Below are 14439 nucleotides of genomic sequence, written 5' to 3'. Positions count from 1 at the left end.
GGGGGGTCCAGGGGAAGCGCTCACAAGAGAAGAACCTGACAAGTTGTTTAATGACAAAATATATTTTGTTAGCAAAGAATAGAGTCCTAGCATTTGTTAAACATACGTTTTTCCAACAAATAAAATTGTACTTTGACAATCGATAAAACTAAAAAATGTTGTCAATGTGAAAGAGGGGGCAAGTGTCACTCTCACTTTGAGTTTAAACTCTTTGTTGCTGTGTGCTGTGGGTGAAATGTGTCCAGAGCGGAGGACTTGTTAGCAAAGAATAAAGTCCTAACATTTATTAAACATTACTTCTGTATTTAAAAAAGCATCAAAATTGTGCTTTGACAACTAAAAAATCAAACCAAAAAAAATGTTAAAGTGAAAGAGGAAGAGGGGCAGGTAACGCGTGCTGCAGGTAACGCGTGCTGCAGGTAACGCGTGCTGTGGGTGACGAGCGTCACCAGCTGCTCCGCAGCAGAGGGAAGCGACACGGTTCAATCGTGGCTCCCCAAACGACAAGACAGACATTTGTTCATAACTTTATTATTATTACTCCCTGCCCAAAATGTTCTTCGGGGTCACATGCGCGTCCCCTAACATTGCTCCGGGCCCCCCAAGGGGGGCGCGCCCCACTATTTGTGAAGGACTGAGTTAAAGTGACATTTATTCTGGTTAGAGATTCATGAGTAACAGCCTCAGGGTAGAAGCTGTTCCTCAGTCTAGTGGTTCTACACTTAATGCTCCTCAACCTCCTTCCTGAGGGGATTGGGGCAACAAGTGTGTGTGCTGGGTGAGTGGGGTCCTTCATGATGCAGGTGGCCCTCTTCCTGCATCTAGAGGTGTAAATGTCTGTGATGGTGGGGAGTCTGACTCCAACAGTCTTCTGTGCAGCCTTCACCACTCTCTGTAAAGCTTTTCTTTCTGCAGCTGTGCAGCCTCCATGCCACACGTTGATGCTGGAGCACAGGATGCTCTCCACTGCACACCTGTAGAAGGAGGTGAGGACTGAGCTTCCCAGACCAGCTCATCTCAGCCGCATGAGAAAGTAGAGTCTCTGATTATCTTTCTTGATCAGGCTGGTAGTGTTGTTACTCCAGCTGAGGTTGTCATTCAGGTGTACACCCAAGTACTTCTAGCTGGAGACCACTTCCACTGCATATCCTCCTATGTTCAGGGGGGTGTAGGTGTGTTTGTTCCTTCTGAAGTCCATGACCATCTCTTTTGTCTTCTTCACATTGATGTGAAGGTTATTCTCTTTGCACCAGCTCTCCAGGTGTTCCACCTCCTGCCTGTAACTGGACTCATCGTTGTTTTTGTGGCATCCCACCACCGCTGTATCATCTGCAAACTTTACAATGTGACAGCCAGGATGGGTAGCTGCACAATCATATGTGAGCAGAGTGAACAGGAGGGGGCTCAGCACACATCCCTGAGGGGAGCCAGTGCTGAGGGTTATGGTGGAGGAGGAGAAGTTGTTGATCCTCACTGACTCTGGTCTGTTTGTTAAGAAGTCTAGGACCCAGTTGCAAATGGAGGGGCTTAGTCCTAGTGTGAATAGTTTGTTCATCAAGGTTTGGGGGATCATGGTGTTGAAGACAGATGTGAAGTCCACAAAGAGCATATGGACGTAGGAGTCCTTCTGCTCCAGGTGGATGAGAGCAATGTGGACCACAGAGGAAATGGCGTCCTCTGTTGATTGGTTCTCGTGGTATGCGTACTGATGAGGGTCCTCATTGATGTTGATGGTTGTTTTGATGTGAGTCATGACCAGTTTTTCGAAGCATTTAGTGACTATCGGGATGAGGGCTACTGGCCAGTAGTCATTCAGACCAGTCACTGTAGAATTCTTTGGGACTGGGATGATGGTGGCAGTTTTCACGCAAGTGGGAACTGTTGCCAGGGTAAGTGAGGAGATAAAGATGTCTGCCAGCACCTTGCAGAGCTGATCACATAGCCATCAGCATCTAGAACAACTCTTTAACGAAACCAGGATGATGAGTTACAACAACGTTTAATTTTCCTTTGGGATTAATAAAGTATTTTTAATTAAATTTAATTGAATTGAAGGAGTGGATTAGAGTGGATCTGACCTGGAATCGGGCCTAATGCTGCATAGTAAGATTTTGAAAGTTAAAATCTGAGACTTCCTCCTCTGTCAATGTCTTCCTTCACCCCCTCTCAAACCATCTGTCTTCTCTGGCTAAAATATGAAAATATTGAACACATTTTTTAATATAGTGATTATGTGTTCTCTGTGCAGTCCTGGAATGTGGAAAGTGGTGACAAAGTTCCAAAGCAACCCACAGCAAAGGTTCTCTGCAGAGTTTGAGGTCAAGGAATATGGTAAATGTTTCACTATCATCTGTGCTATTTGACATCTAATTACAGTTCACCATTGTGGAACTCACAGTAACTAGTTTTGTTTGATTTCATTTAGTGCTTCCCAGCTTTGAGGTTAAACTGTCATCCGAGAAGCCCTTCTTCTATGTGGACAGTGAAGACCTTACCATCAACATTAAAGCTATGTATGTGAAGGTTTTTTTATTCCATGTGATCTGGTCAGATTTGTTGCTTTCAAAGAATAACCTTAAACTGTCCATGTGTTTTGGTTGTAGGTATTTGTTTGGAGAAGAAGTCGATGGGACGGCCTATGTTGTGTTTGGAATTATGGAGAACGGTGTGAAGAAGAGCCTCCCTCACTCTCTGTCAAGAGTGCCGGTGAGAAGTCGCACAAAGTTTCTTATCCCGTTCAAATTTAGTAGGAGTGTAACATGTTTACTCAAAATCAGGCTAACAATTCATTGTTTTTGTTTTAGGTCCAAAATGGAGAAGGACGGGCCACACTGAGAAGGGAACAGATCACTCAGACTTTTACAGATATCAATAGTCTTGTGGGCACCTCCATATATGTGGCTGTCAGTGTGCTGACAGAGAGCAGTAAGAGACAGGCATTACCTGATTTTTGCCGGTTTAATACAATATTTTTGAATGAACTTTGATTGTTTGTTTAGTAAAGTGACTCAAAAGGATTCAAACAATTTTCAGTCAGGTCATCTGGACAGTTTCTTTTTCTGTGCTGAAACGTTTCACCTTCCATCCAGAAGGCTTCATCAGTCAAGGAAACACACAACACAAAACTGATTCTTCCCCCATCAGTTTTCTCCAAAGTGGAACAAACCAGTTATGTTGGTGCTAAGATGGTCTCTTTGGCACGCCCCCTCCTCCAATGCTGTCCCTCTTCCTCATCGACAGTTGTGTCAAACTGGTTCAAACCTAACAAAGTCCATACTTAATAATCCAGGTATGCAATCCAACAATTTTCAGTCAGGTCATCTGGACAGTTTGACACAACTGTCGATGAGGAAGAGGGCCAGCACTGGAGGAGGGGGCGTGTTCAAAGAGACCATCTTAGCACCAACATAACTGGCTTGTTCCACTTTGGAATAAACTGTTGGGGGAAGAATTAATTTTGTGTTGTGTGTTTCCTTGACTGATGAAGCCTTCTGGATGGAAGGTGAAATTTTTCAGCACAAAAAAAGAAACTGTCCAGATGACCTGACTGAAAATTGTTGGATTGTATACCTGGATTATTGAGCATGGACTTTGTTGACTCAAAAACATTATATAATCATTTAGATATAAAAAGTCAAAGAAACCAAAAGCTGAAAAAGAAAATCACGTGAGGAGGCTTGTATATTAAAAAAATGGAAAAAAGCTATTCTTCCAAAGAAAACGAGAGCAGAAACAATAACAGGCACTGGTGTTCAGCTTTTCCATTAGAGTTAAACTTCACTTCTTTTATTCATTATTTCTAATATATTTAAACAACTGAATGAATTGTCTTTCATGTTCAGAATTGAAATTTACTGAGAAATAAGCAGTTTGTGAACTGACAATTTTGCATATACTGCTGTTTTTAATTCAGTGACCTCTTTACAGCAAACGATTAAACAGCACTTGTGTACATGTGTTCATTTTCCCATCACAGGAAGTGAAATGGTGGAGGCGGAGATAAGAGGGATCCAGATCGTCACATCCCCCTACAGAATCAGTTTTAAAAAAACTCCAAAATATTTCAAATCAGGATTGTACTTTGACGTTACGGTAAACAACCAAAGTTGTTTTTCATTTTAAGTCAGCAAAGTGTAGATGTGTTTCCACTGTTGATTCAATTCAGTTTATTTCTGTATCTCCAAGTCACAACAGAAGTTGTCTCAGGGCACTGTACAAAAACATTCACGCATAAAACAAGCCAATTAGTAAAAGTTATTTATTCAAAGAAGCTAGCAGATTGCATTGAATCTTCACTTCGTTGCGGTCTCCCATCCTGAGCAAGCACAAAAGCAGCAGTAGAAAGGATAAACTCCCTTTTAACAGGAAGAAACCCACAGAACCAAATTCAGGACGAGCAGCCATCTGCTTCGACCGGCTAGGGTTTGAGAGGACAGGAAAGAGAAACAAACAAAGAGAATGACAGGTTCAGGTGTACTCCCTATTGGAAAAAAGACAAAAACACATGTTACGGTAGAAATAATTACAAAACAGGTAGAGTAGAGTAAAGACAGCAGCAAAGTGAGGAAATGTGGTCAGTTTGTCATCCAGCAGTCTAAAGTCTCTAGTATATTCGGGCGTACGTCAGTCCACGGAGGTCCCTGCATACCGGATTATAGTCGAAGCGGACACCCACAGGGCATGTCCATGCAAATCTCAATTTTTACGACTGCGTACTTGGTGTCGCACAATAAACTGCCCAGCAACGGACAGTTTTGTATGCGACACCAATGTATTAAATTCCCCTTCTTCATCCGTGGTCTGGTTTAATGGCCTTTAATTTTGTTTTTTGGCCAAGAGGCAAGCAATCTCTTCCTCCTCCTCCGTTGATGCCATGACTGAAATGGTGAGAAATGAAGGAATTTGTCACGAGCTAATTAAAATCAGGTCCAGCGTGGCTGCAGGAGGGTCTGGAGATTCCTGGTGGGGTGGTCTGATGTGTGGGCTGCAGGGCCAGTGCTCTCATTTTTTGTTTTTTTACAACTTTTTATTAACACCATATAAACACAGAACACCAATGTCGCTTGCTGCCAGCTCGTTTTTTATTTTATTTTGTGACTTGTCAATCAACCCAGTAGGCGTGTCAGCAAATGATCATCAATCGGCAAACTCAGTTTGTCCCAAAGGTAAACGCCCCTTGCCTGTAGAGCTGGTCTGCAGCCGCTCATGGTGGACGCTCGAGTATGAAGTCTCAACTCTCTGCGGACAGTGCACGTCGAGTCCGTACGGATAAAGGTCTGCGAGAGTATACTGGAGCCTTAAGCCTATAGCAGCATAACAAAGGGATAGCTCCAGGGCTTAATTTGAGCTGGATCCTACCAGAACAGGATCCAGGAACTCTCTTATTCTGACAGAGTGCGTTCTGGTAACTGTTTGCTTGGATCCGGTAACTCTCAAGCTTAAAAATAATAAAATTACGAACAAATATGACTGCCTTGAACTGCCTTAAGCATACGAGCTGCCCCTTCAAGTAGCATTTCCGCCTCTACCCTTAAAATAATCTCCGCCCTTAAAAGAGTGGTGGGGGTGAGTGCCGAGCTGCCCACAGGGCTCTCTTGTAAATGAGCCCCCGAAGTTCAATGGGACTAACCAGTTTAAATAAAGGTTGAATGAAAGATAGTATGCAAGTTGAGGAGGAGGCGCCTGGAGGTTTCACATGTGGAGTCAGACAACAACAAGCAGGGACAGTGTTGGGCTCAGAACCGTCAAGTAAGGTAGGAGGGGGGTAGGATGCTTGACAGAAGCGGAGTGTTTACAAATTTAGGAAAACGTAGATGTTCAATAACCCGTTAACATACCCCAAAATGCAGGAAATCACATCTACTTTATTAAAAAATTTCTGGCATCAATCGTTTACAAATTAAGCCATGTATATAGCTCAGGAAACCTAAGCCAACCCTAACAATAGGATTATCAAAAAGGAAAGACTTAAGCCTATAAATGATTATAACAAACAAAAACAAATGTTTTTTTTTTTGTGTGTCAGTTTGGATAAATACAATTGAATTCAGACCAGACTGAGAAGCTAACAGCTACAGTATATGGGTCCAAGGCTGCAGTAAATTACTGTTGTCTGTCATTTATTTTATAAATCTTAATACAACCATCAGTTTTGCATTACACATTCATTTATATGACAATCTATAATTAGTTACAAGTGCAAACAGCAGTGGTCTGATTAATGTTTTTATTATTTAATGGCAGGTTGAAGTGGTGAATCCTGATGACAGTCCAGCTGTAGGTATTCCAGTGGTGCTCAGTCCTGGTGGAGCAACGACCAACACAGCAGCCAGTGGCATTGCAAGATTTGTTGTCAATACAAAAACAACACAAAGCAATTTAACAATCATTGTAAGCTAACTTAATCAAATTAATGTTGTGTAATAATTTTCAAAAATCATTACGAAAGTAACTTGAACAGCAACAAGGACAAAAATGAGGCTTTGCTTAGAAAATGTGCCTATCTGTACGTCCACTTGTTTCTAACATCACCATCTATAAGTTTGTATTTGTTTGCTTTAAATTACAGGCAAAGACAAATGAACCTTTGATTACAAATGAAAGACAAGCATCAGCCAGTATGACAGCTTCCTCTTTTACCACTGGCAGCAACAATTACATCCACATAAGTATTGCAATATACCTTTTTACGGTTACTTATGTGCATGCATCAAAATCTGTATTTTGTGATGCTTTGTGGTCTAAATAGTTTAATATATACAAAGTACTTCCAGTTTGTTGAAATACATTTAGTCTAAACAAAGTTCATTATCTCTGTTTCAACTGTGCTCTGTAGTAATTTAGGCACCCGACAACACTGCAAGTTGCACTCACAACATAAAACACCATTAAAATTACTTAACAAATATGTTTATATACAAAAGTCAATTAAAAAAACCAAGAGTAAAGGGCATAGCTAAGTAACTATTTGGGGGTGTGGTGCCTGATTTTACACATTTGTAAAAGGTCAGTAACATCATGCTGACAGAGAAGTTACATTAACTTAGAGCAAGGACTTCAGGAGTCATGGAATAAATCTTTTAACACAACAACTTTTCCAATTTGAAGGCATTCGGATAGCTGAGGTGAAAGTAGGAGACGATCTGAACATTGACATCAGGATCAATAATCCACAAAGTCAATCAAAGTACATCACATTCCTGGTGAGAGATGCTTTGCATGCATGGACTTTTCTCTTCTGAACTGTACACGTATACTTGATATGTCCTAATGAGAAGTTCTGTGTGCTCAGATCACAAGCAGAGGCCAACTGGTGAAGTCTGAGCGTTACCAAACAAGCAAAGAAACACAAATTGGCCTCACACTTCCTGTCACCAAAGAGATGTTACCATCATTCCGCATCATAGCCTACTACCATCCAACGGATAATGAAGTGGTGTCAGACTCAGTTTGGGTGGATGTAAAAGACTCCTGCATGGGATCGGTGAGACACACAACATTGAACTAACAGCACTAAAACAAAGCGCAAAGATGTTAGTCATATAAGGAGCATATTTACAATATTTACTGCTCTGCTTTTCTTCACGTGTAGTTGACTTTAAAATCATCAAGAGCGGTTCCCTCCTATGAGCCTCGCAGGATGTTTGGTCTGGGAGTCACAGGAGATCCTGGTGCCACAGTGGGACTGGTTGCAGTGGACAAAGGAGTCTATGTTCTAAACAATAAGCACCGTCTCAGCCAGAAAAAAGTCATTTCTATTTTGCTTTTTTTTTTTAAATAACTGAATAATGTTTACTGAGATTAAGAATTATATTTTATTTTTTATAAATCCTAATTTCAAATGTGTTTGCCCTGCAGGTGTGGGACCTTGTAGAGAAGTATGACACCGGCTGCACGCCTGGTAGAGGAAGCAACCATATGAACGTGTTCTTTGATGCTGGGCTGATGTTTATGTCCAGCTCCAATTTCGAAACTCCCTACAGAAAGGGTGATTATCCTTCATCTTCTCTTAGAGTTATCTATCCATTCATCCATTATCTTTTACCCTCTTCTTCCTTTTCGGGTCACTGGTGCCCATATTCAGCAGTCACTGTGCAAGAGGCGGGGAACACCCTGGACAGGTCTCCAGTCCATCACAGGAACACATAGAGACAAACGAGACAAACAACCATTCACTGTCTCACTCACATCTAGGGACAATTAAGAGTTACCAATCAGTCAAACATGCATGTTTTTGGTCTGTGGGAGGAAACCGGAGTACCCGGAGAAAACCCACGCAAGCATGGAGAGAACATGCAAACTCCACCCAGCAAGATCCCTGGCCAGGATTTGGACTGGCGACCTTCTCCCTGAGAGGCAATAGCTCTACCAACTGCGCCACCGCGTTGCCCAGAATTAAATCTAATTAAAATGAATCTAAAATGAACCAAAATTTGGGGTTGGAGTAGTAGCTGAGAGTGATCTCCAATACAAACTTCAGGCACTAACATTTTGCACATAATTCCCAGCCATTGAATTATTGCAGTCAACCTTGTATGACTGTTAGCAAAATATCTCTGAAACAGTGATGGGTTTTAATTAAACTTTCACATAGGATTATTTGGACATACTGTACATTTTCATTGAATAGTACAAAAACTCTACTTGTTGAGTGAACCAAAATCAAGTATGGTGATCACAAGCAACAGACCTCAGCCAACACAAAAACTGATCTAACTCAATTAAATGTGCAAATATAAGGCTAAAGTTTGTACGGTTGTAGCTGAGAGACATTCTCAACAAATATGCTGAGTGCTAACACATTTTGCAAGTTTTCCCAGGCGTGCACAAAATGTAATTTGAATACCGGTAGTCTGAGAAAATCAACTATACCTCTGTTCCTTCTCAGAACAAGACAATCTTAGTTTAAAACTGCCATGAAAGATGGTGATACGCCATCCTTCAAATAATGCTAGGCTTTCAATACTTAAGTTTCATTTATGTCTGCAATTTCAGTTTGAATGAATAGACTGTTTTTAATCATTTGTTTTTTTAACAATCTAATCTCTGATGGTTTGCAGAGTTGAATTGTAAGACGTCACCCAGACATAAGCGAGCTACAACTATAATGGAGGTCAGAAACACCCTGGGTATGAAACACTGGTCTAAATATACACATAAAGTCATCCACCTATCATAATCTAGATGTTTGGACTCACTCCATTATTTCATCCAGAACCACTTTTTCTTCCCAGTGAGTCAGTATGAGAATGAACAGCAGCGGAAATGTTGTTTGGATGGTATGAAGGAAATCCCACTTTCGTACACGTGTGAACGGAGAGCAGAGTACATTTTGGATGGTCAAGCCTGTGTAGATGCCTTCCTGAACTGCTGCAAGGAGATGAAACACCAGATATTCGATAAGAAAGAAGAAAACCTTATTTTAGCTCGCAGTAAGAAACAAGACAATGTGAGACATACACATTATGCTAAATAAAAAAACTGATATTGTATGTGCTAACATTTTAGGTGAGGATGATGACACTTACATTGACAGCCATAACATAGTTTCTCGTACCAACTTTCCTGAAAGTTGGCTGTGGTTAAACTTCACTTTTCCACATTGTCCTAACTGGTGAGTCATTTTAAGGTTGTACAACAGAGCAATTCACCTTGCAGCCCAGGGGCCACATCTGTCCCATGGCTTAAATAAATTCAGCGTACTAATAAATTTGTTTGGAAGAAAACTAAATTTCAAATAATTATCTGTGAGAGAAACATTTACAACAACTTAAATGACAAATATTTCCAACAGAAATGTGATCCAGTCATAGACGATCAACGATAGGGCTGTACAGCTCAGTCCGCCTGCCGATGAATAACTTAGATGTAACCCCTTCATGATTCCAGGATTGTGATTGTTGAGGGGCGGGATGGAAAAAGTGTGGAAAAAAAAACGAAAAGAAAAGAGAACTGAGAGAGGAGGATACACTCGTGCTGCCATTGGGGTTAGCACAAATCTAACAGGACATAAAATGGACTGGAAGGTAGAAGAGAGTGGATGGTTTGGGCCCTGTGGAGTAGAACAGAGAGATGCTGATGTGTGTCAGGAGAGGACGGATAGTGAACAGGTGCTGATTAGAGTATTTCTGCATCCTCCAGGAGCAGCGGTATCATCCTAAATTGAATACAATCAGACCTGCAATGATGGGTTATTTTTGGAGGGTTTTCCAGCTTTTTGTTTAATTTCTTTCCCTTTTTATTGAGGCCCATTAAATAAGACATTTTACTGTGGTCACTGCAGCACCAGTGTTTTGTTTGATATTGGAAATAGATGCACTAATGCAATGTTACTGCAGGGCTTATGTTTATCTGTTTGAACAAAGTGTGAAAAAACATTTTAACATTAGGATGTGTTTATTGTGTGTGTGTGTGCGTGCGTGCGTGCGTGCGTGCGTGCGTGCGTGCGTGCGTGCGTGCGTGCGTGTGTGTGTGTGTGTGTGTGTGTGTGGTGGGGTGTTCAAGCAGAGAAATTTGCAACATACCTGTTATTTGTTTAGATTACTACAGTTTGAATTAATTTATGTGCTATAAAGTTCATCCATCCATCCATTATCTTTACCTGCTTCTTCCTTTTCGGGTTGTGGGGGTCATTGGTGCCCATATGTGAGAGGCGGGGGACACCCTGGACATGTTGCATGTCCATCACAAGGACACAAACGAGACAAACAACCATTCACTCTCTCTTTCACAACTAGGGACAAGTTAGAGTTACCAATCAGCCTAACATGCATGTTTTTGGTCTGTGGGAGGAAACTGGAGTACCCGGAGAAAACCCACACATGAACAGAGAGAACATGCAAACTCCACCCAGAAAGGCTCCTGGCCAGGATTTGAACCAGCGACCTCGCTGAGAGGCAACAGGTCTACCAACTGTACCACCGTGCCGCTGCTACAAAGTTCATTTTGTGCTAATTTAAAAAGTTTGGGTGTGCTGTAGATTTTTTTCTTTTTTCTTTCTTCTTTTTTTTTGCTAAATAAGTGTTAAATAGTATGAACTTGTTTCGTTTGTGGGTGAGATAATGAGTTAATATTGCAACTTGAAAAGTTACACTACACAGGGAGCCCAAGGCACTGTATCTGGTTGTTATTTGCAGATGAAGTGCTACATAAAATAAAACTTTATTTGAAACTGTAATTTAATTGTATGTAATGACTCCAGCCCTTGAGCTGCTGTATTTGTGCCCCCCTGAGCAATTGAGCTGAATTGTCCTGTTGTACAATTTGCACACACTCACTAACACAATCACTGAACATAATTTCTTAAACTCTTGCCATGTAGAACTGCTTTTGCTTCAAACGTTACACTTGTCTTTATTACAGTGTGTCTACGTCGTTTACGCATAATGTTCCTTTGCCCGACTCAATCACAACCTGGCAGTTAACTGGCATCAGCCTGTCAAGAACATCTGGTGAGGAGTCCACAACTACAGCTACGTGTTTCTGTTGCAACTTGACAATTGCTTGAAAATCCATTCTCTTCCGTTGTTTCATCAATTGTGTGCTGTCTCTCATCTTCAAGGAATCTGTGTCAGTGAACCGTTGGAGGTAATTGTCCGTAAGGAATTCTTCATTGATCTCCGGCTGCCTTATTCCGCTGTTCGTGGGGAGCAGCTAGAAATCAAAGCAATCCTCCACAACTACAGCCCTGATCCCATCTCTGTAAGTCACAAATTTATCGTTTTACACTGAAACTCAAACTCAGTGTAGCCCAGTTTGAACTGTGCTATATAGTACAGACTAAGTATTGGACTAGATTCACAGTGATATAAGTTTTAAAAACGGTGTCTAGGTGATGAAAATGGAATAAATATGAAAGATAAAAATTATGTTGTCATTTAAAAATGTATTATTTTAAAAACAGTTCATATTTGCTCAAGAAAATCTAGCTTAAGCAGACTAAAACAGACAGTTGTCATTTTTACTACGTTCCTTGAATAAGTTTGTATAAGGAGTGATGCACATGGTGCCATGTGGATGTTTCACAACCTACCCTTTGAGTTGTGCTGTCAGTCTTGTTCAGTTTTGTTTTGTATTGGATTAAGCGTTTTATTTTGCCCAAATGGCAATTTGACCAGATGGGAGTGGGTGGGATTAATGGTACGCTGCATGAAATGTGAGTCTGTGTGAAGGGCAGACAAGTGCAGAGCTCACGCGGCTCGGATGTGGGACAGTAACAGAGCAAAACTGTCCAATACAACGGTTAATGCAGAGTTGCCGACTGTAATGGACTTTAAGAAGCATATGAAAGTGGACCAGGAACTATTCTTTGGACCTGCTGGAGAAGTTAGAAGTTCCCCATTCAGCTGACTGGTTACCATCTGTGAGGTTGCTGCCAGGAAGGATCTCTGTGTTCGTGTGACATCACCTGCCCTTTTTACTTTGCTCAGTGCCATATTAAAGAGATCTCCTCATCTAACGTTTCCCGATCCAATCTCAAACTCTGAAGGATTTGTGAGAACAAAACTAAACCAATGCACGTGCTTTTTACTTTGCTCAGTGAGCGAACGAGCTGTTTGTTTTTAGCTCCCACGCACCCAAACATCGATTCAGGCCTGCAACAGGTTATTTTGGTGTTTAATTTAAGTTTGAAAAGCCTTACTTGAAATATTAAGGGGTCATTTGGACTGCAAATATTTGGTTTCAAACAATAGAACTGAAAGTACTGTGAGAAGTTGTTTTCGTTTTTATTTGTATTTCTGCAACAAATTACTTATTTCATTTACACTTTATTTTCTTACAAAAGTGTCTCTAAATTTAAATCAGGCATCAGTGTCTTATTTTAAAGTTATTTTAAGTGTTTTTGTATTCCAAGGGAGTGTATTTAATATACACATACAGTTATCTGAATTAAATTCTTATTGGGTCAAACAAGGTATAAATTAATAATTTCCTGCTAAGTGGAGGTACCGCTATTAAACTAAATACAGTATAAACAGTAAGTTGTATCTCCTGTAAGCTGTTAGTACAGCTTTCTTTAAAATAATGTTCCCAGGGCCCTGACCAATGTACTACATTTCAATCAAACCTATTGATTAACTTTTTAGCTACATGGTACGAGCGCTACATAAGCTATAATAATAAATGTATTATGGCATGATTCACCTTATTTTGTTTTTGTCCTTAAGATCAAAGAAATTGTACCGTCAATGCTTTTTTCAATGTTCATTCCTGGATACATTTTAATGATTACCCTAATAACATAGGAAAAAAATGATTAGGGCACAGCTGTATAGTAGTTAGTGCTGTTACATTTAAATAAAAATTATTCAGGGTCAATTAAGTCAAGTCCCTTTTTGTGTAGAGCTTATTTCTCCCTGGTTTTTATCACTGCATATATATGCATGTTAATAAAATGTATATATTGCAAGCAACAGATATTTTAAATGTACCTTAGTTGTGAATGTGTGCATGCATAAGTGTGTGTCCTGTGTGTATGTATGTGGTTCTGTGACGGACTAGTGACCTGTTCTCCATTTGCCTGTTGGCCATAAAATATAGGAACCAGTTTTTATGAACTCTGAACAGAGTTCAGGGTTTAAAAAAAAATATGTGGGTGTAAAAATCTTGTTGTTTATGTATGCATGTGTCTTTCTATGTCTTTGTCTTCTTTCCAAGGCTCGAGTGGAACTAATAGAAGAAAAGAATGTTTGCAGTGCAGCCTACAAGCGTGGAAAGTACCGTCAGGTGGTCAGAATTGGGCCCCATACCACACGATCAGTGCCTTTTGTCATTATTCCCATGAAGGAAGGAGAACACAGCATTGAGGTCAAAGCAGCTGTTCACCACTCATCTGTTTATGATGGTGTTAAGAAGATGCTGCGGGTGGTGGTAAGAGAGACCATCTACATGAATATATTTTTTAATGTCACATTCTTATATGAACTATTTAATTCATTTATCTACAGATATTAAATCAAGAAAACATGTATCTACATTATGCATTTAGACCCTCCACTTAAATTTGGTAAAATAAGTTTTGTCAGGGCAGCAATGAAATACAGGTAACAGATTTTTATTTTTATTTTTTTACTATTGCTTAGACAAGGTTTAGAAAACAGCCCTTTTTATCAAGCACTGCACAATTCTGAGGACTAGCAGAACACTCCTGATCTTTTACTTTTACACGCTAATGTGCTAAACCTAATCTACTTGTAGCATATTTTTTCTTCATTATTAATTTTTTTGCTTACTGTGGGAATGTAGAAAAGCAAATCTACCAAACTCTACACAAATCCATTGCTAATTGCATACTGACAAAAAAAAACTAAACGTGTATAATTCAGTCAAATTAGTCAACATGAAAATCAGAACAAAATATGTTCAGCAAATATATATATATATATATATATATATACATACATACATACATACATACATACATACATACATACATACATA

General features: G+C 40.1%; 1 protein-coding gene across 1 annotated transcript in view; it reads left to right on the top strand.

Moving 5' to 3' along the window:
* Positions 1–14439, top strand: part of LOC119423086 (complement C3-like) — a 32637-nt gene that overhangs the window by 6219 nt on the left and 11979 nt on the right. Inside the window, exons 7-23 of the mRNA XM_037690494.1 lie at positions 2249–2331; positions 2426–2513; positions 2604–2706; positions 2805–2925; positions 3977–4092; positions 6244–6390; positions 6569–6668; positions 7108–7202; positions 7292–7483; positions 7592–7747; positions 7858–7987; positions 9060–9128; positions 9234–9431; positions 9508–9613; positions 11362–11450; positions 11561–11700; positions 13657–13869. Coding sequence (XP_037546422.1) covers positions 2249–2331; positions 2426–2513; positions 2604–2706; positions 2805–2925; positions 3977–4092; positions 6244–6390; positions 6569–6668; positions 7108–7202; positions 7292–7483; positions 7592–7747; positions 7858–7987; positions 9060–9128; positions 9234–9431; positions 9508–9613; positions 11362–11450; positions 11561–11700; positions 13657–13869 — 2146 coding nt within the window. The remainder of the gene's footprint in view (positions 1–2248; positions 2332–2425; positions 2514–2603; positions 2707–2804; positions 2926–3976; positions 4093–6243; positions 6391–6568; positions 6669–7107; positions 7203–7291; positions 7484–7591; positions 7748–7857; positions 7988–9059; positions 9129–9233; positions 9432–9507; positions 9614–11361; positions 11451–11560; positions 11701–13656; positions 13870–14439) is intronic.

This window comes from Nematolebias whitei, chromosome 16 (genome assembly GCF_014905685.2).
Source record: "Nematolebias whitei isolate Nwh7 chromosome 16, NemWhi1, whole genome shotgun sequence".
NCBI lineage: Eukaryota > Metazoa > Chordata > Actinopteri > Cyprinodontiformes > Rivulidae > Nematolebias > Nematolebias whitei.
The sequence above is the reverse complement of the archived record's forward strand: the minus strand, read 5'-3'. Positions and strand labels throughout refer to the sequence as shown.